The sequence below is a fragment of the Mobula hypostoma genome, chromosome 13, assembly GCF_963921235.1.
Source record: "Mobula hypostoma chromosome 13, sMobHyp1.1, whole genome shotgun sequence".
In the NCBI taxonomy this organism is placed as follows: domain Eukaryota; kingdom Metazoa; phylum Chordata; class Chondrichthyes; order Myliobatiformes; family Myliobatidae; genus Mobula; species Mobula hypostoma.
This window is the reverse complement of record NC_086109.1, coordinates 39,820,206-39,844,652: the sequence shown is the minus strand read 5'-3', so window position 1 is coordinate 39,844,652 and position 24,447 is coordinate 39,820,206. Positions and strand designations below refer to the sequence as shown.

The window sequence follows — 24,447 nt, the reverse complement described above, 5'->3', positions numbered from 1 at the left end:
TACAAGGATCCCACAGTTTAGTGAGATGTAAAACACTGCAGTCCTTTGAACAGTGGTCATGCTGCAATAGCACACCATCATTTCTCAAAGGATTACAATTCTTTTAATGGTAGGTCCAATTTCAGCCATGCGCATGACAATTAAGTTAATACAGCAAAAATGGAAATGGCAGTGTCATACATTAAATTAAACATCAAAACCTTGAAGTCCTTTGCTAAAATCATAAATCAATACTAAAGAGACATCTTAGCTGTCAAATGAACATGTCTCAAACTATAGTCCACCTATATTCATAAACAGCATGATACGAGACATATAGTAATTCACATGCAATCATCTGGTAGTAATTTGCAAAGTAAATGGCAGTGACATCATAAAGATTTTATTAAATGGATCCGATTTAAATTTCAATCTGTTGCTTGAAAATGGACTCTGAAAAATCCAGATCATCTATGGCTCCTAATAATTTTTCAGTCAAACATCATTTTTCAAAATATTAGAATGAGATATAAATTTATTTTTGAATTTATCACCTCAACCTGACTTTCATATGAAGACAATAATGGTTGAATTTATAGATGGAGAAATTGTGCTTTATGAACATAGTAATTAAAATAATTTAGAACGTAATTAATTTTCAATTAGAAAATATGAAATATACACTTCTCAACAGTGCTGTACTCTGCCACATTAAAATAATGCAAGACCATCAGTTTATCTCAAGAAAACTTCAAGGAATTTTTTAATATAAATGTTTAAATGTTCATTTATCTAACTCAGTTTTATGTTATTATATGTTAATAGTTGCTTAAGTGGTTAAATGTTGAAACAGGATATTAAAAAGTAATATTTCTGTTTCTGATAATTTTAAGTCGGACTACTGAAGCACTACTGATTTACATCCTTTCAAGTGCATGTGTAATATCTACTGAGAGCAATGTGGAAGCACATCATTAACTACAAGACATGAAACTTTCTTTTCAAATACGATTGTTAAGATGCTGAACATGCAAAATGTGGCTCGATTGAATAAAAAGTATGTATCAACATTGAACAGAAACAAATTAGATTAACTTCAATCATACGTACAACTATATCAAAAATTACCTTAGAAATAACTGAACTATTTAAAGAAGATTGTTGTCAAAAAATAATATCCAATTTTTTAGAACAGTACTGTATAACAAATTAGGCAGAGCGGCTATTTGTAGCTTCACAAAGATTTTGTTCTCATTTTGAAACAGAATCTCTGCCCACAAATTAAAACAAAAATCCGGATTATGAAGAAGTAAGTAACAAAAATCCATCCAGTGGAAAATACATTTTTAATTATCAGATATTTCAATATTTGCAGATGGCACATAGATGGCTAAGGCACAATTAAAATGTATTATATGGCTGCAAATACAGCAACCTGCCCACCAGAGCCTCACTGCACTGCATCAGTAATTAAAAATGACAATTTTAAGTGAGTCAAGGAATGCTATTAATACAACAATGGCCTAATTATAGACATCTTTCTCTACACTAATTACAATGACAGATCATAAAAGAGCAGGTTTTAACTCTTTATGGGGGGGGGAGTCACAACTGCTGTGTAAACTGAGAACAAACACACGGGATGTAAAATCTGAATGAGTTTATTTTTACTATTTAATGGACATGCTTTTAGCATAACAAGCATAAAACTCACCCAGCATTTGACTAAATAAAAGCTGTTCTAGGTCACCCAGCACTGTGACAACAAGCTCAGGATCCACCTTTAAATAAGCTTTTTCCTCTGGTTGCTGGGTCTTGCTTGTTGCTGGTGTCTGCTTTTTAATATTCTTTGCTTTGCTGGACAAAATTTCATCATCAGATCTGCTCCCATCCCCTGTGCTGGTGTCAGTTGGTTTATTAAGTGGTTTTACTTCAGCCCAGGGTCCTCTTGGGATCCTACTTGGGATCCCACGTACTGCAGAAGGTGCTGCGAGAGGTTTATTCACACTTGGTGTTATTTTGCACTGAAGCAGCGAGTGCTCAGATTTTGAGAGAGATTTAGACATTGGTGCCTCTTTAGGTTTCAGCCCTCCCTTGCCGAGTGTTTGAGCCGGCTTTGACATGTCGTCGCACCACTTAGGCTCATACAGCTGCATCTTTTTTTCTGCATCAGTCAGGAAGGAAAGATTAGTGAGAGATTTTTGCTTCCTCAAATTAGTTCCCCCTTTAAACACCTTCAGCTCGGCGGTTCTTTGCATTGTTGGAGGTTTACCCTTCCTTGCATGCTGCACTCCCTTGCCATCTGGCTGCCGCTTGTAATTCTTCACATCTTCCTGGGTCTCATCACACATCTCCGTTTCGCAACATTTGACATTTGCACCAAGCATCTTGCTGGAATGTAACCATTCGTCCGTATCCAAACGGCGGAATAACGGGAAGGTTTCTTGCTTTCCAGCTCCAGTATTCAATCCAGATATCCCTCTCTGAAACAGCAGTTCCTGGGCTGTGCAGCTCTCCTCACACAGCTTGCTTGTTGCAGCATCAGATGATCAGCTCCCGCTGGCAGATTGATCACCAGAGGAATGTCATCACCAAACGCCCTCCCCTGCTTCCAAGATGCTCTGTGCTAGGAAAGAAAAGGCTATTCCATCATTCCCAGCAAAAGGGGGAAATCAGAGAGAGCAGTTTCTTTCTTGTCCAATTGCTCTCTCAAGAATTTTTCTCACAGCTCAAAAACAGGCACCAATTCAAACAGCTGTTGTGGTAACAGCTTCCACTCCGGCATTAAAGCTGCTCAGTTAGCAAGGCAGGAAATACTGAGCGTGAGAAGGCAGGGGAATGGGCTGGACTGAGCCCTCCTCAATATGCAGCCCACATCCCTAGTGTATCCCAGCTTCCTCCACTGCAGTGGCTGCTCCTTGCTGCCATGGTAGCAGACATCTCGGTGAAAATTAGAACAAGAGCAAAAAACATGGTATAAAATAAAACACCCATCAGTAGGCAGAATGATAAAGTGGCAAGTTATATTATTTCATTTTTTTCAGCTGTTCCTATAGTAAAGCCCGAAGTGATGTTACTATATAATTATTAATTTTAGAAAGCGCACTTAAGGATGGAAGGCACCATACCTGCAAAAGGGTGAATGGAGATTTTTTTTTCCAAATACGCTTTCACATTATTAAAAAAAATTGAGTAGCAAATTATCTAATATTCATGAAGAAATATTTTTGCAGATGCATAAAAATTTGAAATCATATTTTAGAAAGATAAATTCAATCAAATAACTACTATACAAACAGAGGTGTAACCATTTTACTGTCTCAGAGGATAACGGCACATAAAGCATACAGATCACTGATGCTTAGTAACGTAATTAGGGAGCAAGTGAAGAAAACAATGGCTCTGTATGTCGTATGAATCCGAACATTATAATTCCTGTCTTCCAACAGGAAATGGCAGTCCCTCTCAGGACATATTTAAATCAATTTTTTTCGGAGCTCTCAATTTTTATTTGCATCCATTTACTCACACTCTGCATCAAATTACAAATGACTCAGCTGCAGAGAGATTGCTGAATAACAATATTGAAAATGAAAAGCAGTTAACATTCAGGACAAATCTGATTTTCATCTTAAATAGCAAGCACTCCAGTAATGGAAGACCAAAAAAAATCAAAGGTTCGGATGATAGTGGACTAAAGTAATTACAAAACTCCTAAAACCAAAAATTATTTTCAGTAGTTTATTATTTTTTTCTATGTGAAATGAATTTACCTAAAACTACCCACAGGGATTACTTCAGCATATTCCCTCAAATTGTCGTCAATTAGTGTCAGCCACCCATATTGTAACAAGCCTTGACTAATTGTCAAAGAGCATTACAGCACAGAAACAGGCCTTTCGGCCAATCTAGTTGATGCCGAACTGTTATTCTGTGTAATTCCATTGACCCACACCTGGACAATAACCCTCCAGACCCCTCCCATCCATGTACTTATCCAAACTTCTCTCAAATGTTGAAATTGAATCCCCATCCACCACTTCCACTGGCAGCTAGTTCCACAATCACGAAGAGGGTGATGACTGCAAGCACCTCCCCTCAGGTTTCCCTTAAACATTTCACTTTCACTCTTAACCAATGGCCTCTAGTTCTAGTCTTACACAAACAGTGGTAAAAAACCTGCTTGTATTTACCCTGTCTACACCCCTTCTAATTTTGCATGCCTCTATCGATCTCTCCTCATTCTCCTACACCACTGGGAATAAAATCCTAAATTAATCAACCTTCCCTATAATTCAGGTCCTCAAGCCCCTCCAACACCATCCCAAATTTTACCTGTTTTCTTTCAATCTTATTCATATCTATCCTGTAGTTAGGTGAGCAGACCTATACACAATACTCCGAATGTGGCCTCAACAATGTCTTCGACATAAAATCCCATAAGCAACACACACAAAAAGCAGGAGGAACTCAGCAAGTCAGGCAGCAACTATGGAGAAGAATAAACAGTCAACGTTTTGGGCCGAGACATTTCTTCAGAACTGAAGAGGAAGGGGAGAGATCCCTGAATTAAAGGGTGGGGGAGGCAGCAGAGTCTGGCTGGGTGGGAAAGGTCAAGGGCTAGAGAAGAAAGAATATGATAGGAGAGGGGAGTAGACAATAGGAGAAAGGGGAGGAGGAGGGGACCGGGGGGGGTGTTTTTCTTCACTGGATGGAGAAATTGATATTCATACCATCAGGTTGGAGGGTACCCAGACGGATTATAAGGTGTTGCTCCTCCACCTGAGAGTGGCCTCATCTTGGCACAAAAGGAGGCCATGGACCAACACATTGGAATGGGAATGGGAATGGGAATTAAATGGCCACTGGAGAGTCCTGCTTGTGGTAGATGGTCGGGCGTGTTCAACCAAGCAGTCCCCCAATCTACGACGGCTCTTACCAATGTAGAGGAGGCTGCATTGAGAGCACTGGACACAATAGAGGACTCCAGCAGATTCCATAACACCTTAAGATATAGGAGCAGAATTAGGCCATTTGGCCCATGAGTCTGCTCTGCTATTTCATCATGGCCGATTCATTTTCCTCTCAGCCCCAATCTCCTGCCTCCCCCCCCGCGCCCCCGTATCCCTTCACACCCTGACGAATTAAGAATCTATCATCCTCTACCTTAAATACACATAAATATATGGCCTCCATGGCTGCCTGTAGCAACAAATTCCACAGATTCACTGCTCTCTGGCAAAAGAAATTTCTCCTCATCTCTGTTCTAAAAGGACGCTCCTCTATTCTGAAGCTGTGTCGTCTGGTCTTAGACTTTCCCACAACAGGAAACATCCTCTCTACATCCACTCTCTCAAGGCATTTCACTATTCAATAGGTTTCAATTAGGTCAAGCTTCATTCTTATGAATTCCAGTAAATACAGGCCCAGAGCCATCAAACACTCTTCATATGACAAGCCATTCAATCCTGGAATCATTTTCATGAACCTCCTTTGAACTCTCTCCAGTTTCAGCACATCCTTTCTAAGATTCCAGGCTCAAAGCTGCTCACAATACTGTACTCCAGGTGAGGTATCACCAGTGCTTCATAAAGTTTCAAAATTACATCCTTTCTTTTATATTCTAGTCCTCTTGAAATGAATGCCTTCTTCACCACAGACTCAACCTGCAAATTAACCGTTAGGGAATCCTGCACAAGGACTCCCAAGTCCTTTTGTACCTCTTTTTTTTTGCATTTTCTCTTCATTTAGAAAATAGTCAATCCTTTTATTTCTTCTACCAAAGTACATGACCACATACTTCCCAACACAGTATTCCATCTTCCACATCTTTGCCCATTCATCTAATCTAAGTCCTTCTGTAGCCTCTATACTGCCTCAAAACTATCTGTCCTTTCAGCTATCTCCATATTATCTGCAAAATTTGCAACAAAGCCATCAATTCCATCACCCAAATCATTGACATATAACATAAAAACAACCTGAACGAAAACAAAACTGTGGAAAAACCACTAGTGATAGGCAGCCAACCAGAAAATGTTCCCTCCTGCCAATCAGCTACTGCTTCATCCATGCTAGAATCTTTCTGGTAATACCATGGGCTCATAGCTTGTTAAACAGCCTCACGTGTGGCATCTTATCAAAGGCCTTCTGAAAATCCAAGTACACAACATCATTGATTTTCTTTTGACTATCCTGCTTATTATTTCTTTAAAGAATTCCAACAGATATGTCAGGCAAGATTTTCTGAGGTTAATCAAAAATGGTTAGATCAACCTTTTTCTTCTGAGGAAATTGCCCGGGTTGTCCATTCTCTGAGTTCGGGGAAGGCTCCCAGTCCTGACCGATTTTCTGGAGAGTTCTATAAGGCTTTTGTTCCTTTGCTTATTCCTCACTTACTTTCTGTCCTTTCTGACTCTTTCAAATTAGGCAGGTTGCCACAATCTTTTTATGACACTTCTATTTCACTTATTCTCAAAAAAGAATAAAGATCCAAAGATCCAACTGATTGCTCTTCCTACAGACCTACTTCTTTACTTAATGTTGACGCTAAAATTTTATCTAAACTTTTGGCTCATAGGATGGAAAACATTCTGCCTTCTATTATCTCTGATGACCAGAATGGATTTATTAAAAATCACTATTCTCATTTTAACATTTGTCATTTACTGAATGTTATTTATTCACCCTCTAAAGAAACTTCGGAATGCGTGATTTCTTTAGAGGCTGAGAAAGCCTTTGACCGGGTTGAATGGAATTATTTATTTAAAATATTAGAAAAATTTAACTTTGGGTCAATTTTATTCAATGGATTAAATTACTTTATTTATCTCCCACTGCACAGGTTCTTACTAACTCTCAGAGTTCTAAACCATTTAATTTCCAACGTGGTACCAGACAAGGATGTCCTTTGAGTCCTTTGCTTTTTGATTTGGCTTTAGAGCCTTTAGCCACCGCGTTTCGTGAATCCGTTGACATCCTGGATATTTTAAGGAGGGGTATCACTCATAAGTTGTCGCTTTATGCTGATGACCTTTTGCTCTACATCTCTAATGTGGAGTCCTCTCTACCCTCAGTACTCTCTTTACCTTCTGAATTTAGTCAGTTCTCAGGAACTTAATCTTCATAAGAGTGAACTTTTTCCCTTGAATAATTTGATATCAGTCAACTCTGACCTTCCTTTTAAAATTTGAAGAAATCAATTTACTTATTTGGGTATAAAAATTACTAGGAATTATAAATTTCTTTTTAAACAAAATTTTATCACTCTTTTGGAGTATGTTAAGAAGGTACTATCAAATTGGTCTCCCCTTTCTTTATCGCTGATTGGATGTATCAAATCTATTAAAATGAATATTTTGCCTAAATTTTTATATTTATTTCAAGCCCTACTTGTTTTTATTCCTAAATCCTTTTTTGTCTCTTTAGACTCGATTTTATCTTCTTACTTATGGAGGAATAAAACCCCCCGATTAAACAAAGTTCATCTTCAGAAAACTAAAAAAAATGGGGGATTAGCCCTACCCAATTTTAGGTTTTACTACTGGGCAGTCAACATACGCTACCTTACGTTTTGGTTATATTGTATTAATCGTAAAGACTGTCTGGTTCGGGTTTCTTCAGAAGTTAATTCTGTTAATAAATTTTCTATTATTTCTCTTCTTGGTTCTTCAATTCCTCTATCCTTAAGTAACTTAACTGATAATTATGTAGTTAAACATTCTTTGAGAATTTGGTTACAATTTAGAAAATTTTTTGGGTTATTTGGTTTTTCACTCTCAAGTCCCATTTTTTCTAATTATATTTTTTAAACCTTCTTTAACTGATGTAGTTTTTAAAGAGTGGAATAGACTAGGTATTAAATGTTTTCAGGATCTGTTTATTGGAGATAGTCTTTCCTCATTTGATCAATTATCTATTAAATATAATCTTCATAAAGCTCACTTTTTTAGATATTTACAAATTAGAGACTTCTTGCGTTCTCAACTTCATACATTTCTTAAATGTCCAGATAAGAATTTAATTGATACAAATTTTACTCTGAGACCTTTTCATAATGGATTTATTTCTAATATGTACAGTATGTTGTTGGCAATGAGAAACATTCCATTAGACAAAATTAAAAACCTCTGGGAACAAGAATTACAGATTTGAATTGATGAGGATACATGGAATGAAATTTTTAAACTTATTCACACCTCTTTGTTATGTGCGCATCACTCTCTTTTACAATTTAAAGTGGTTCATAGAGCCTATATGACTAAAGATAAGCTCTCTCGTTTTTACTCAGATTTTTCTCCATACTGTAATAGGTGTAATGTTGAAGAGGCCTCTCTAATTCATATGTTTTGGTCTTGCCCGCGGCTTGATAAATTTTGGAAAGAAGTGTTTCAAACTTTCTTGGAACTTTTTAAAGTAAACTTTAAACCCAACCCTCTGACTGCCTTGTTTGGCATTGTTGGAGGACATTACTTTACTCTTAAGTCGAATGATTTGCATATTTTGGCTTTTATTTCTCATTTAGCCAGAAGAGTTTTGTTGCTTAAATGGAAAGAAGCCACTCCGCCTACTCATGCCCATTGGTTGATTGATGTTATGTCATGTTTAAATCTAGAGAAGATTAGGTGTTCTATTTCTACACCCAGACAAGATTTTTTCACATTATGGGGACCTTTCTGGAACAATGTCCACAATCTTCGACTTGTTCAGCAATGATGATGACTATTATATGTTTGAATTTATGACTATATGTCCAAGATTTTTTTTCTTTTCTTTTAACCAAACAGCTGTTTAACAAAACGCTCTGAAACTCTTCAATGATTTTAAGTTCCCTGGTCCCCACTGCTTTATTTTCACCATGGATGTCCAGTCCCTATATACTTCCATCCTCCATCAGGAAGGTCTCAAAGCTCTCTGCTTCTTTTTGGATTCCAGACCTAACCAGTTCCCCTCGAACACCACTCTGCTCCATCTAGCGGAATTAGTCCTTACTCTTAATAATTTCTCCTTTGGCTTCTCCCACTTCCTCCAAACTAAAGGTGTAGCCATGGGCACCTGTATAGGTCCTAGCTATGCCTGCCTTTTTGTTGGCTTTGTGGGACAATCTATGTTCCAAACCTATTCTGGTATCCGTCCCCCACTTTCCCTTTGCTACATCAAAAACTGCATTGGCGCTGCTTCCTGCATGCATGCTGAGCTTGTTGACTTTATTAACTTTGTCTCCAACTTTCACCCTGCCCTCAAGTTTACCTGGTCCATTTCCGACACCTCCCTCCCCTTTCTAGATCTTTCTGTCTCTATCTCTGCAGACAACTTATGTCTACTACATACTATATATTAGGCCGCACCTAATTAATTAGTTTGCTTATTTTGGCCTTTTTTCTTAAAGATGTGCTGGGTGCGTTCCGGCCACCGCTGCACCCCTGCATGCTTTGCGGCCCGGAGGTTGGGGACCACTGCCCTAGACCACATCCTTATTACTGTTTGGGGGTCTGTATACAACTCCCATCAGGATCCTTTCATCCTTGCATTCCCTTAGCTCTATCCACAATGATTCGACACCTTCCAACCCTCCGTCACCTCTTTCTAATGACATTTCATTTTTTACCGGCAGAGCAACACAACTCCCTCTTCCATTGTGCTTGTCCTTTCAATATAATGTGTATCCGTGAACATTAAGCTCCCAGCTATAATTTTTCTTTCAGCCATGATTCAGTGATGCCTACAACATCATACGTGCCAATCTGTAACTGTGCTACAAGATAATCTAATTATTCGGTATACTGCACACCTTCAGTCCAGTGGTCACCCTTTTTGATTTTGACTGCCTTTCACATTCAACTCATCCTGTTGACTCCAATTTTGCTCTGTCATCAGCCTCTCCTTACTACACATTGCCTCTGTTTGTAAACCAACTACCTCATCAAGGGAATCATGGAGGAAGCAATCCCTGCAGAAAGCAGAGCGGGGGCGGGGGGGAGGGAGGAAGATGAAGATATATTTAGTGGTAGGGTCCCTTTGGAGATGACAGAAGTTGCAGAGGATAATGTGTAGGATGTGATAGTTGATGGGGTGGTCGGTAAGGGCAAGAGGGACCCTATCACTATTATGACAGCGGGAAGATAGGGTGAACGCAGATGTACAGGAAATGGAGGCGATGTCATTGAGGGCAACATCCCATAATGTAATAAGGCCTGATGCAGCATTAACTAAAAATGGTCCAGACTTAGCTGGATCACTACATTTTAACCAGCACTCATGATCCATGGAGGGAAGGACGATTTTGTGCTCATTTCTGTACCTTAGCGTCGATTGGAAAGTTCAATTCCAAATTTGCAACCAGATTTTTGTTGCACTGACATCTTTTAACCTAACATGCCTGACATCAATAATAATTAGGATGATCCCAATGAAGGGTCTCATCCCAAAACGTCGACCGTTTATTCATTTCCATAGATGCCTCCTGACCTCCTGAGTTCTTCCAGCATTTTGTGTGTTTTGCCTTGGATTTCCAGCATCTGCTGATCTTTGCAGTTTATACTAATCCTGTTTCTCTTTCTTCATCTTCACAGTAAACTATGTAAATTCAAAAACATAAACTAACACTTGACTGCTTTGACCTTGGAGTTCAAAGTCAGAGACACTTTCAGCTTCCTGATCCCAGGGATGTTCCTTGGTGCTAATGCTGATCTGTAAGATAGCTCAGTTTGCTTTTCAATGCTTCATCAGGGTGATGACCCAACTGTATACTCAAGGAGAGAAGACGTCATCTACTTTCTTTCAGTTCACAGTTGTGGCCATTTGCCTGCAGTGCAGGCTTCTCCAAAGATATGATCAGTGCTGATTAAACGTCACTCTTTACAAAGACCTTCCTGGAACCTCCTGCTGTAACCTTGTATGTTTATTGCATCCCTTGCATGTGAATTTGAAGACTGTACTTAATGTTCATTATCATCCTTTCCTGGTCTATAAGCCACCTCCAATCCCCTTCCTCCTCTTCAACCAGCCCCCTCCCCCAATCATTGCATCATCTATTCATTAGGCAATACCTGGAAAAGTTTTTCTGCTCTATCTCTTTCAAGCTGGTGACACTGCAACTTCAAGAATAAATACTACATAATCTTGTAGCAGACCAAACAATGGAGATGCAAAAAACTACAGATGCTGGAATTTGGAGCAAAAAAAAAGGCCGCTGGAGGAGCTTAGTGGGTTAGATAATATCTGTGGAAGGAAATGGATAGTCAACATTTTATGTGAGAAACCTGTATCAATCCAGATTAAAGATGCCAACCTGAAACATTGACTGTCCATTTCCTTCCACAGTTGCTGCCTGACCCTCTTAAGTTCCTCCAGGCAGTTGTTTTTAGACAAACAAACTATCGTGTTCTAAAATAAACATAGCACAACATTACCAGAGGAATAGGAAAACTTGACAATACAGCTTAACTGAAGATATCAACCTTTATGGGGACTTTCACAGGAGACAGGGTGAGCCACAATGCTGTTTCAATGCCAGTGAAATATAACAAAGCAATTTCTAGGGCAATGTGTTTATCTGTGGAAGGTTTGTTCTATTGTCCACGTGCCTTTGATCTCATGCTCACTTCTGGAGGTTCAACAAAACTGCCACACAATTCAACAATCCTTCCTGTCATGAAGGGATTTCTGGCCCTATGTCTTCTGTACTCTGTAAAAAGTCATTGCCAATCTTGTAGCCCAAATGGAGAGGAGTGAAACTTTGGGAAAATATCCATGACTTTAATATTAGAAGCTTATCTGTCCTTGTGGAAATCTCTCACATTTTCTAAATCCAGCAATTGAAATTTGATGGGAAGTAGTTCGGTGTTAATGAAACCTTGATCTTGTCAGATGAAGGAGATTAAAACTGAGTTAAACATATTTGGCCTATACAACTTTTATACAACTGTTGAATAATTAAAATACTTGTGCTTAAGATGTACAGCTATCACAGTGAACTAGATATCAGCCTTTTTATCACTGATATTTTGCTTTAAATGCATCATGCCATACAGTTTAAAATCATACACAGAACACTAAATTCAGAGCAGCTGGTGCAACTACAAAATGTGATCACTTCAAACAGACCCAAAACTCTTACTTGATTGAAAGTATAAGAAAGCCACCAACTTGTCAAATTAACATGCTTGGATGTTATTCTTGATTAAAATTTGAATTTTAAATCCCACATATAGAAAGTGACCAGAGCAGCATTTTTACACTTAAGAAATTTTGCAAAGATATGTCCATTTCTGTTGCGTAATGATGCTAAAAAACTAATTAATGCCTTTTATGTCGAATAGGCTAGATTAGAGCAATGCGCTTTTTGCTGGCCTTTTAAAGCAATCTATTAACGAACTTCAACTCATTCAGAAAACTGCAGCTAGACCTTTAACTAAGATGAGGATGAGGGAGCATATCACCCCCATTCTAACTACTCTGCAGTAGCATCCTGTGTCTTATTAGAATTGATTTTAAAGTTCTCTGACTCGTTTTTAAAGCTCTCAATGTCTGGAGTACATCACAGAACCACTTTTGCTTTATAATCCTCTTCAAGCTCCAAGGTCTTCTTCTGCCAGAGTCTTAAAAAATTAACCAATGTCCCTCAAAAGAAAATTGGCAGGTTGGCTTTTTTAACTATGGTCAAAAACTGTGGACCTCAATACCCAAAAAAAGGGATGCAGACTCAGTTTACACTTTTAAATTCCAGTGCAAAGCCTATATATTAACCTTGCCTTTAACTAACATCATTTTGGCCTTTATTTACTGTTTTCACTTTATCCCATTGGAAAGCATTTTGAACCACATAATTTGTATGAAATACACTATAAGTAAGTTACTATTATCATCAAATTAAGTTGCTTCTAGTCACAAGAAACTGTAGACACTGGATCTGTAGCAGCAAACTATCTGCTGGAGTAACTTCACAGGCTCAGGAGCATCTGAATTTGCTGCTCAACTCTGTGTCTTGGCATTGGGATGATGTACAGCACTGGGACAACTGAGATGTTTCTAGGAGATAGGTTTCATCCCAAACCTTTCCAAAATCATCCCTTTTCACAGACATCCCACTGCTCCAGGAAGTTCTGGGAGTCTCCCGCATATGAATAGTGGCTCCCTGATGCCCAGAGCGAGTGAGCGAGAGAGCAAGCAAGAGAGAGCGCGCGAGCGAGTAAGTGAGAGAGAAAACGCGAGAGTGACCACTAGAGAGAGCGAGAGAGCAAGAGAGAAAGCAAGCGAGAGAGACCACGAGAGAGAGGGGGAGCGAGAGCGAGTGAGAGCGTGCCATGGGAGAGTGTTCCAAAAAAGAAACGTACGTCACCCCAGACTACACTAAAGTGTACCCCTGCCTAATAGGGGTCAAAAATAATGACAGTGTTGCTCGCTGCGCTGTTTGCAACAGTGACTTTTCTATTGCCCATGGTGGGTTAAAATGTAAAAGACATGTTGAGGTGAGTGTAACAGGTGTCATTCGTTCATTAGCATAGCTAACATTATTTAAACTAGCTGGCTGACTGCTAAGGAGTTACTCTATTGCAAGCATCCCACCTCTCCCGGAAATCTCCCGCAAATTGATGGTGCTACCTCCCTGAAATGAGTTTTTGCAGGGTGGGATGTCTGTTTTCAACCACATTAGAAGTAAAAACAAATTAAATTCCTGAATATGCCTTCTACTGTAATCTGATGGATCAATATATTAAAAGCAAGCCATATTGGCTCATTGTCTGACCACTACTATGGCTGGAAAATATGAAAAGCTGTTGCATTTCTACCACAGATGTGATCTATGGATACAAAACACAGTCTGCATAAAATGCAGACATTCGGTCTTTTTCTGAGTAATCATCCTAAGTCACAATTTATTCTGTCTGTGATATCCTCAATTGAGTCATCTGTTTTCTCTTGTTGCTTTGTGCCCTTTTTTTCCCCTCAATGATCTCTTTTTGTCCTCAGCCAGAATCTCTCCATATATCTCAATCACTCAGGGAAAACTGGGAGCAATTAGATGCATACACTGAGCCTGATCTTTTTTTCTTCGTATATTCAATATTTATCTCCTTCTCACTATTCTGCAGATTTGGATGAAAACAATATTTTAAGAAATTTGTTTCACCTTCTTCATATTATTAATTTGGTATTCTTTCTGATTATAGAAAAGGCTTGTTTTTTAAAATATAAATTCAGAGATTTCCAGGTTTTAGTGTCCGGTCTTTTATGCCTGTTTTGGGTTTTGGCTGAAAAATGCAAAACTAATTGCTCTGTCCCGTTTCCCCTTCAGTGCCACATGCATTGCACTTGCCTTTGTCAGACTCAAATGGGTATCAATTCTTCTCTTAGGAGATACAATAGTGTCTGCCTCGACGACAGCCTTCATTCTCTTCAAAATCAAATAATAAATATACTCGTTCCTCACTTGTATGGTGGCAATTTAAAATTAAGAATGATGCAGCCTCTCTGACCAAGGAAATTATCTTTCCAGTCTTTCCAATTGGACCACCATGGTAGCATAGCAGCAAACGTGGTGGTATTACAACTCAGGGTGTCGGGGTTCAGAGTTCAATTCAGCTGCTGTCTGTAAGGAGTTTGTACATCCTCCCGTGAAATGCATGGGTTCCTCTGTGTGTGCCGATTTCCTTCTACATTCCAAAGACGTACCAGTTAGAAAGTTAATTGATCATTGTAAATTGACCTGTGATTAGGCTAGGGTTGCTGTGCAGTGTAGCTCGTTGGGCCAAAGCCTGTTCTGTGCTGTATCTCCTAATAAAAATAAAATCTGGATATGTCAATATTTTAAAACACTTCAACATTTTCTAAGTACATAAATGTAGAATTCAAATCTCTTTTCCTTGTGTCCCATTCTTTCTCCAGAAAACACATGGATTAGATATAATCTTACACTTAATTTTCAATGATCAACCAGGCCACACTACCACTCTTCAAGATGTTTTAATCAAGGCAGGAACATATTTCCTCTCCAAGCAAGTGCACAGGCAAATGCAACATGCAGAAGAGAAAAAAACATTTTGTTCTTTGATGTCTTGGAAGGGGAACAGAAACACTGCTCAGCGCTCCACACACCACCACCATACATCACTGTGTACAGCTCTGGTTATTCAATTACAGAAAGGATATCATTAAACTGAAAAAAACTGCTGAGAAGAATGATGAGGAAGCTGCAAGGAGTCAAGGGCCTGAGTGGTAGGGAGAGATTGAGAAGGACAGGACTTTATTCCTTGGAGTGTAGAAGCCTGAAGCTGACCTTATAGAAGTGAATAAAATCATGAGGGACATACATAGAAGAATTCACAAAGCCTTTTTCCCAGTGAAAGGGAACAAAAAACTAGAGGCTTAAGGTGACCGGTATTGGATTAGGGTCTACAATATTTCCTAGTTTCCTTGTAGTTCAACATTCCTAATGCTTGTTCTTATGAGAAAAAGTTAAAAGAGACCCAAGGGTAGTGTGTCTAAACCATAAGATACAGGAGCAGAATTAGGCCACCTAGTCCATCGAGTCTGCTCTGCCATTCAGTCATGGCAGATTTATTTTCCCTCTCAAACCCATTCTCCTGTCTTATCCTTGTAACTTTTGATACCCTTATTAATCAAAAACCTATTAATGTCCTGGCCTCCACAGCCATCTCTGGCAATATGGAATAAGCTGTTTGAGAAAGTGTTTGAGCTAGGTACAAAAACATTATTCAAAAGATATTTGGCCAAACTTGGACAAGTGGGATTAACCTGGTGTGCACTATGGTTGTCGTGTATAAATTGGTCCAACAGGCCTGTTTCTATCTATGTTACTCTATGACTCTCAGACAGTAGTTTTTGAAGCCTTGTACTGTACATGGTAACTATCAAATACCTAACTGTACTAATCTCATTTCCCAGCACTTGATCTATAACCTTTTATGCTTGACAATTCAAGTGTTTGTCAAAATATACTTTAAACCCTCTGTGAGTATTCTACCTCTTTCCTGGGAAATGCATTACAGATTGTAACTACTCTCCGGACGAAAATAAAAATTCCTCAGATCCCTTCTAACTCCATTACTATTCATCATAATCATACAAGTCCTATTTTTTGATGTCTCTGTTATGGAGAAAAATTTTGCTTTCCATCCTATCTATGCTTCTCATAATTTTGTATACCTCTGTCAAGTTCTCCAGCTCCTCTGCTCCCAGGAAAATGAACTCTGCCTAGAATCATTTCTGATAATTGAAACAATTGCTGACTGGGAATGCATTCTCCCTGGTGCTAGCTGGGTAATTCAGAACTGGAAGAAGCATACTGGCTATTGGTGCAGTCAACTACAATTAACATTCATATAAATCACAATTTTCTTCGTGTCACCACTTGATTATGAACTGAACAGTTCTACTAAAGGTTAAAATTTAAACTGCAAGGATATTTACAGCAATCTCTTATATATCTAAGTAATGTTAACCTGGAAATTTATCCTCAGTTATCAAATCAGCACTTTCTACTCTGCCTCATTCCACCTATGTAACTATACAGTCCGTTTAACACTTACCAACCAAGGGTGAATTTTGTAAGCGATAATGTATAAATAAATGACATGGATTTTACTGTAAGTGGAGGAATAGAAATCACCATTCACCTTACTGTGCATAGAGCTTCTGTACCTTAAGAGCAGAGCCTTGCTGCAATCTGGCATTTGGCTCATTGCGGCTACCTTTAAATAGGACACAAGGCAGTGAATTTGTGAGTAGTGAGATTTTTACAACTAATTGGACCGAAGTCTTCTCAATCAATATCCAAGGGCAAAATTTAATGCCAGAAATGGGTGAGTTTGGCTTGATTGGGAGATTTTGCAAAATCTGTTCCAGGAAGCAGAGTTGCCTCAGATCCTTCCATCTGGTCTCACTGCAGGTGACACCGAAGGGTACGTAATGTAGGATATGGGCATGGAGTCAGATCAATTGTTGATAGTAACGCTTGGGAAAAACAGCAGTGAAATGGGAGTCAGAAAGACTGGATCCAAAAGGTTATTGGTGACAATAATCTACGCAGGCAGAAGGATTATTTGCTCCCAATCTAACTGATAAACTATGAAATCTCCCCCTCCAAAAACTCTATGAATTGTTGATATCCCCACTCTCTTGGTAGTAAGTTTGATACTAGAACAAACTGAGCAACCCTTATCCAAAAATCCAAAATCTGAAAATCTCTGAAATCTGAAATTTTAATGAGTTCTGACATGAATTCACAAATGGAAAATCTCACAAGGCTCTGGGAAGGTTCCCTGGGCAGGTCTCTGTGAGGCCTCTCATCGCGTATGGAATGAACAGAAGTTAATGAAAAATAGAAAAACACTGCATTAAGTGAAAAATGAAGATCTCAAGCGTGTACTGAAAGAGTGGATTCATCCAAGTCAGAGTGAACTTATGCTGCTTAACGGTGTGCTGATCATGAAACAAGCAAAGATCTATCAGAACAAACTGAAAATTGAAGGTAATTTTGAATATTCAGCTGGTTGCAGAAACTTAAGAAAAGGCATGGCACTATATTTTTAAACATTTGTGGTGATAAAGCATCTGGTGATTACGAAGCAGCAGAGAAATTCATTGATGAGTTAGCCAAGATCGGCACTGTTGAAAATCTAACACCACAACAAGTCTACAATGCTGATTGTTTTTATACCTTATATAAAGACAAGTACAATACAACTACCATGTACCGTAAACTTTTCATCAAAATACAGCATTGAGGTGGAAACTGAAAGCCTGCCATTGTTTGTTTGTTCAACAACTGATTCAGGTATTCTCCCATTACTCTGCACACATTATATTTTCATTATATTGATTATATATAATCATGTTAACTATTAAGTACATACAATAGCACATAAATTCAGACCTGGAAATAATGGTGATCCATTTCAAAATCCAAAAGATCTGAAATCCGAAACACTTTTGGCCGTACTCTGCCTGTAGTAGTGCAATTACTCAGTTGAGTCCTTCTGTCTAATGCTAGGTCCTCAGGTAGCTGTAGAGGCCAATCTGGGATCCACATACTCTGGTGCAGTGTGGCAAGTCTAAGTAGTGGCTCTGGTTAGTGGTTCAAGGAGCAAGATTCCTCACTACAGGAAGGATGGGGATACTATAGAAAAGGTGCAGAGGAGATTTGCAAGGATGTTGCCTGGATTGGAGAGTGTGCCTTATGAGAATAGGTTGAATGAACTTGGCCTTTTCTACTTGGAGTGATGGAGGATGAAAGGAGACTTGATAGAGTTGTATAAGATGACGAGAGGCATTGATTGTGTGGATAGCAAGAGGCTTTTTCCTAGGGCTGAAATGGTTAACATGAAGGGGCATAGTTTAAGGTGCATGGAAAGAGGTACAGAGGGGATGTCTTTGGTTAGGTTTTTCCACACAGAGAGTGGTGGGTGCGTGGAATGCACTGTCAGCGATGATGGTGGAGGCCGATACAATAGGCTCTTTTAAGATAGGTACATGGATCTTAGCAAAATAGAAGGCTATGCGGTGGGGAAATATTACTCAATTTCTACAGTAGGTTTCATGGTCGGCACAATATTGTGGGCCAAAGGGCCTGTAATGTGCTGTAGATGTCTATGTTCTATGTTCTAAGATAGCACCAGGGACCAATGTGATTAATGGTAACGTTCTGCAGACAGTACATGAAAATACTTATTCTTCTCCTTCTTTTAAAAATACTGCTACTACTAATCTGTATTTGATTGTTGTCTGTAATTTACATTTTGATCATGAATTTTTGGGCCAACTGAGCAATCTGGCACTTATGTTGTCTCTGAGGGAATTTGGCATGGCTGAGAACAAAGTATGTGGCCTAATGGCAGCATGCGAACTGATGACCAGCTCTATTATGTGCCAATCTCACCGATCAAAGCATCGAGCAAGATTGAAATCAATGAGGACGAGAGCAAAAGGTGAGCGGATGTTCAGCTCCTGCCTGCGCTGGACCGGTCTCCCTCTCACTCTGGCTCACTTCTGCTGGAGGAAGGTGCAGGAGTCTTAGGTCTTGGGCAACGTTTGATCAGTGTGATTTTGTGGATTGTGTTAGAGTGAGTTTTTGGGTAGATGATTCATCTACACTTAAATGACTCTGGCCACCAGTCTTCTGTTTGACAAAGTATTGTGCATTGAGTTCATGACAATGCATTTCCTAAAAGCTGTGAATATCGGAATACTAGCCCAGATGCTGCGGATGGAAGTGTGAAGTTTACATGTAGTTTCGAAGACAGCCTTATCTATACTTTATAAATATGAATTGTTGTCTATGTAAAATACCAAATAAATGTATTGTGGATTTAACTTGCATTCCTGAAGGCTGTGAGTACCAACCCAGTCATGTTGGCGTCAGGAGGAAAGGATGAAATCAGAAGGTGTGATGTTTTGTTATGTAGCTTCAAAAGAAAGCATTGTCTATGCATTGCCTATAACTTTGTAAATAGGGATTGCCCTTTGGGTTTAGCAAATAAATATCAAGCCCACATTGGGCTAGCAGACCTTTCCACCAAAAGCATCTCCATCCGTATGATGCCTGCTGTACCTTGTTGTGTCGAATAAAGAAGCTGCTTTCCGGTGATTTCATCCACCCCACAACAGATTGGACTCATTTTTAGAGGACCCTGCAGTTCACGTTATCTGTGTTTCTGGTTGAACCTTTTTTTTTTGCTATTTGATTGGGCACTTCAACGCAGACAGGCTCTACGGCTTGCAGTCAACAAACAACACTGCACTAAACTGAACTGAATTGAACTACACTGAACACACCTAGACTGCTTCAAGGACTCTCGTTTTTTGCCATTTGTGCTATTTGTTCTTTTTTTATGCATTGGTTGTTTACTGTTTTCTTTGAATGGGTTCTGTGGTGTTTCTTTGGTTCATGGAAGTCTGTGGGAAGATAAATCTCAGAGTTGTACACTGTATACGCACTATGATAATAAATGTGTTTTGAATTTTCGGGTCTTTGGTTTTTTAGTCTCTCCTTTCATAGCTGGCTTTCTCTCGCAGATCACTACATGCTGTCTCCCATGATTACTATCCTTCATATCCAGGACAACCTCCACCACAATCTCTCCCACTCACTCTGCTTGAGACTCAAATGCCAATTTCACCCTACTCTCTGCTCTGCTGTATCTTTTTGTTACAAGGTTTTCTGACCGAGTGGAAGCCAGTATGTACATTAATTAATCACTATCTCTGCGGTGGTCATGCTGCTGCTGTCAGACTGAGGCCAATAGTAAATCAGTGTACAATTTGCACTATAATGATAGTGACGACGCTCAGGCTTGATTTTTTTTTATTACTACAAAATTGATCTCTTAATATTGATAATAATCTGTTTCAAAACATTTTAAACTTAGCTGTGCGAAATAGTAACTATACATGGAGCTTTTACTGCACAGGAAACAGGCCATTTGTCCTAATTTGCTGATGCTGATCAAGCTGCCTAACTGAGCTTTCCCAGCTGCCTGCATTTGGCCCATATCCCTTTAAACCTTTCCTATTCAGGTACCCGGCCAAATATCTTCTAAATGTCAGAAGTGTATCCACCTTCTACTACATCTCACCAATAAGGAGTCTGGTTTTTTTCTCCCCTTCGTGACTCATTCACTAAACACATGCAATCAATATTTTAGTATTGTCACGTGCATCATATTTAGATCATCAAACCTCAAGCTTTTTCTATCTTCTTTAAATACAATAATTTTCTTTCATAACATGTAACTAGTCACATCCTCAGACTTTGGAACTCTGATGCAACCAATAATTATGGCATAAAATTTTGTTTTTCCATGGCTAAATGTTTCAAGAGAATTATAATGAATGAAAGTAATAACAATGTTAGAAGGTACAGCAACAAGAATTTATAAACTAAATACGTACTTTACAACAGCGGTCCCCAACCACCGGGCCGCGGACCGGTACCGGGCCGCAAAGCATGTGCTATCGGGCCGCGAGGAAATGATATGATTTGGCGATAGGAGTCAACATTCCCTGTCATGCCCACTGTTGAGCTTGAACACACGCGAGGTCATTACCTGCGCGCCATCCATGTCAGCGCGGGAAGGAGATCAACTCCTCGAGCTTGCAAATGACAGCGGGCTGAAAAGCATGTTTGACATAACATCTCCACTGGCATTCTGGATCAAAGTCAAGGCTAAATATCCTGAGGTAGCCACGAAAGCACTAAAAACGTTGCTTCCATTTCCAACATATCTCTGCAATGAATGCAACGAAAACTAAATTGCGGAATAGATTGGACATAAGGAACCCCCTTCGAGTATGGCTGTCTCCCATCACCCCTCGATAGGACCGTCTTGTTGCAGGGAAACCAGCCCAGGGCTCCCACTGTTTCAGCGGTATTGGTGTGTTGCAATGATTTTATATGTTCATACGGGGAAAATATGTGCTATGTGTTTAATATCCAAACATTACTTAAAATGTTATGATGCTATTGACTTATAAGTGACCTATATAACCATATAACAATTACAGCATGGAAACAGGCCATCTCTGCCCTTCCAGTCCGTGCCGAACGCTACTCTCACCTAGTCCCACCGACCTGCACTCAGCCAACAACCCTCCATTCCTTTCCTGTCCATATAGCTTTAAATTATTATCATTTTCTTTAAATGATAATATCGAACCTGCTTCTGCCACTTCTACTGGAAGTTCGTTCAACACTTACTTCAAGCTCCCTTGTCCTCCCCTGATAATTGACTTATCACTATATTCAGGCGAGGAAAATATGCGCTGTGTGTTTAATATTAAATTCGTTAGATAAACCCTTTCAGAAACGAAATTGAGTGTACTAGCCACTTACCACCTATATTCTGGTCATGATTAACACCCCCCCCACCCCCACCAACAGAATCGCCAAAAAACGATTTGTAGAAAAAAATCGGCACGTACATGCATGCGCAAGTCACGCATGCACACACAGATGCCCGCGCAAGGCTTCATGGTCATTGTAGTCTTTCTCGGGGTAAACACAACTTATTTGACTGCTACTCTTGTCCGTTGGCAACCCTAACCTGCATCTCCCCCCCGCCCCGGGGTCCCGGGGTCGGCCAGTCCGCAAGAATATTGTCAATATTAAACCGGTCCGCAGTGCAAAAAAGGTTGGGGACCCCTGCTTTACAATGTTAAGGAACGATCTGAAAGTTACTGTTTCAGGTCTCAAGTCATTCACAGATATGCTGTTCAAGAGCCTGTATGGAATGCCGAACAATACTAAAGCTGCTGGCGAATCAAATGCAGATTTAGCAAATGTATGAACTGCTGAACACGTTTGACTGAGTGTAAGTTGCGACCTTAAAGGAAATTGGTGCCAAATTTAAAAAAAAAGTACTCTGAACAAAATTGCAAGGTATTTGTTGCGAGACTTCTTTTTTCATCAAATAAAAATTGAACACAGGCTGATTTCTGATCCCAACAAGTTTTCCTTGTAATCATTCTCTTTCAAGACTGGCGCATAGTGCTCGATTTGTGCTGACACCCTTGAATTTTGACCCAAACAATGATACTCTTGTGCTCAGGCTGTCAGCCACAAACACAAACATTTCACTGACAAGAGGAGTGAGTTTTTTTTTCAAAAGACACAAAACATTTCACTGTTGCTATCAATAGGCTTAAAAATGAAGTACTTCTTCTGATGTGTGTTAAAAGTTTTCTATACACTCTATTTTTTTTTGACTATCTCACTCTAGAAACACATTAGCTAGTTTTCTACACTTTCAGCTCATACTCAAATGCCAATAAAACATCCAAAGTAAGAAAATAGTTACTTTGAAGATGAGTATCACTTTCTGTAACATTATTCTGCCTAATTAAAATTAATTACTAGGCAGAAAACTAATACTGCTCAATGAGGAAGATTACTTCTGTGAACTGAGTGGAAGGCGTAAGCACTTTCAATTTCCCGGGTGTCAATATCTCTGAGGATCTATCCTGGTTCCAACATACAACAGGGATGTCGTGATGGGAGATCTTATATATAGGCATCCGTTAGTCTCGTGAGACCATGGATTTGCGCCTTGGAAGGTTTCCAAGGCGCAGGCCTGGGCAAGGTTGTATGGAAGATCAGCAGTTGCCCATGCTGCAAGTCTCCCTTCTCCACTCCACCAATGTTGTCCAAGGGAAGGGCACGAGGACCCATACAGCTTGGCACCGGTATTGTCGCACAGCAATGTGTCATTAAGTACCTTGCTCAAGGACACAGCACGCTGCCTCAGCCAAGGCTTGAACTAGCGACCTGCAGATCACTAGACGAACGCCTTAACCACTTGGCCACATGCCAACACATGGGATTTTAATTTCCCCAATATTGATTGGCATCTCTGTAGAGCAAGGGGTTTAGATGGGGTGGAGTTTGTTAGGTGTGTACAGGAAGGGTTCCTTACACAATATGTAGATAAGCCTACAAGAGGAGAGGCTGTACTTGATCTGGTATTGGGAAATGAAACTGATCAGATGTCAAGTCTCTCAGTGGGAGAGCACTTTGGAGACAGGGATCATAATTCTATCTCCTTTACCATAGCATTGGAGAGGAATAGGAACAGACAAGTTAGGGAAACATTTAATTGGAGTAAGGGGAAATATGAAGCAATCAGGCAGAAACTTGGAAGCATAAATTGGGTGCAGATGTTCAGAGGGAAATGTACAGCAGAAAAGTGGCAAATGTTCAAGGGATATTTGCGTGACAATCTGCATAGGTACATTCCAATGAGACAGGGAAAGGATGATAGGGTTTAGGGAAAGGATGGTAGGGTACAGGAACCATGGGGTACAAAGTCAAGAAGAAAAGAGCTTACAAAAGGTTCAAAAAAATAGGTAATGTTAGAGATCTAGAAGATTATAAGGCTAGCAGGAAGGAGCTTAAGAATGAAATTATGAGAGCCAGAAGGAGTCATGAGAGGTCCTTGACGAGCAGGATTAAAGAAAACCCCAAGGCATTCTACAAGTATGTGAAGAGAAAGAGTATAAGACGTGAGAGAATAGGACTAATCAAGTGTGACATTGGAAAAATGTGTATGGAACTGGAGGAGGTAGCGGGGTACTTGATGAGTACTTTGCTTCAGTATACACTATGGAAAAGGACCTTGGTGATTGTAGGGATGACTTACAGCAGACTGAAAAGCTTGAGCATATAGACTTTAAGAAAGAGGATGTGCTGGAGCTTTTGGAAAGCATCAAGTTGGATAAGTCACCGGGACAGGACGAGATATACCCCAGGCTATGTGGGAGGCGAGGCAGGAGATTGCTGAGTCTCTGGTAATGATCTTTGCATCATCAATGGGGATGGGAGCAGTTCCAGAGGATTGGAGGGGTGCAGATGTTGTTCCCTTATTCAAGAAAGGGAGCAGAGCTTGCCCAGCAAATTATAGATCAGTGAGTCTTACTTCAGTGGTTGGTAAGTTGATGGAGAAGATCCTGACAGGC

At 39.6% G+C, this 24,447-nt stretch overlaps 1 protein-coding gene across 6 annotated transcripts in view; it reads right to left on the bottom strand.

The window, feature by feature from the left end:
* The window catches only part of LOC134355549 (neuron navigator 1-like), a 664,756-nt gene that overhangs the window by 368,737 nt on the left and 271,572 nt on the right, over positions 1-24,447 (bottom strand). For 2 of the 6 annotated variants that reach the window (XM_063065569.1, XM_063065570.1), the window contains exon 1: positions 1,694-2,658. The exons of the other annotated variants lie outside the window; for them this stretch is intronic. In XM_063065569.1, the coding sequence (XP_062921639.1) occupies positions 1,694-2,366 (673 nt within the window). In that variant the 5' untranslated portion in view covers positions 2,367-2,658. Of the gene's footprint in view, positions 1-1,693; positions 2,659-24,447 lie in introns of those variants that run through there. 6 annotated transcript variants of the gene reach the window in all.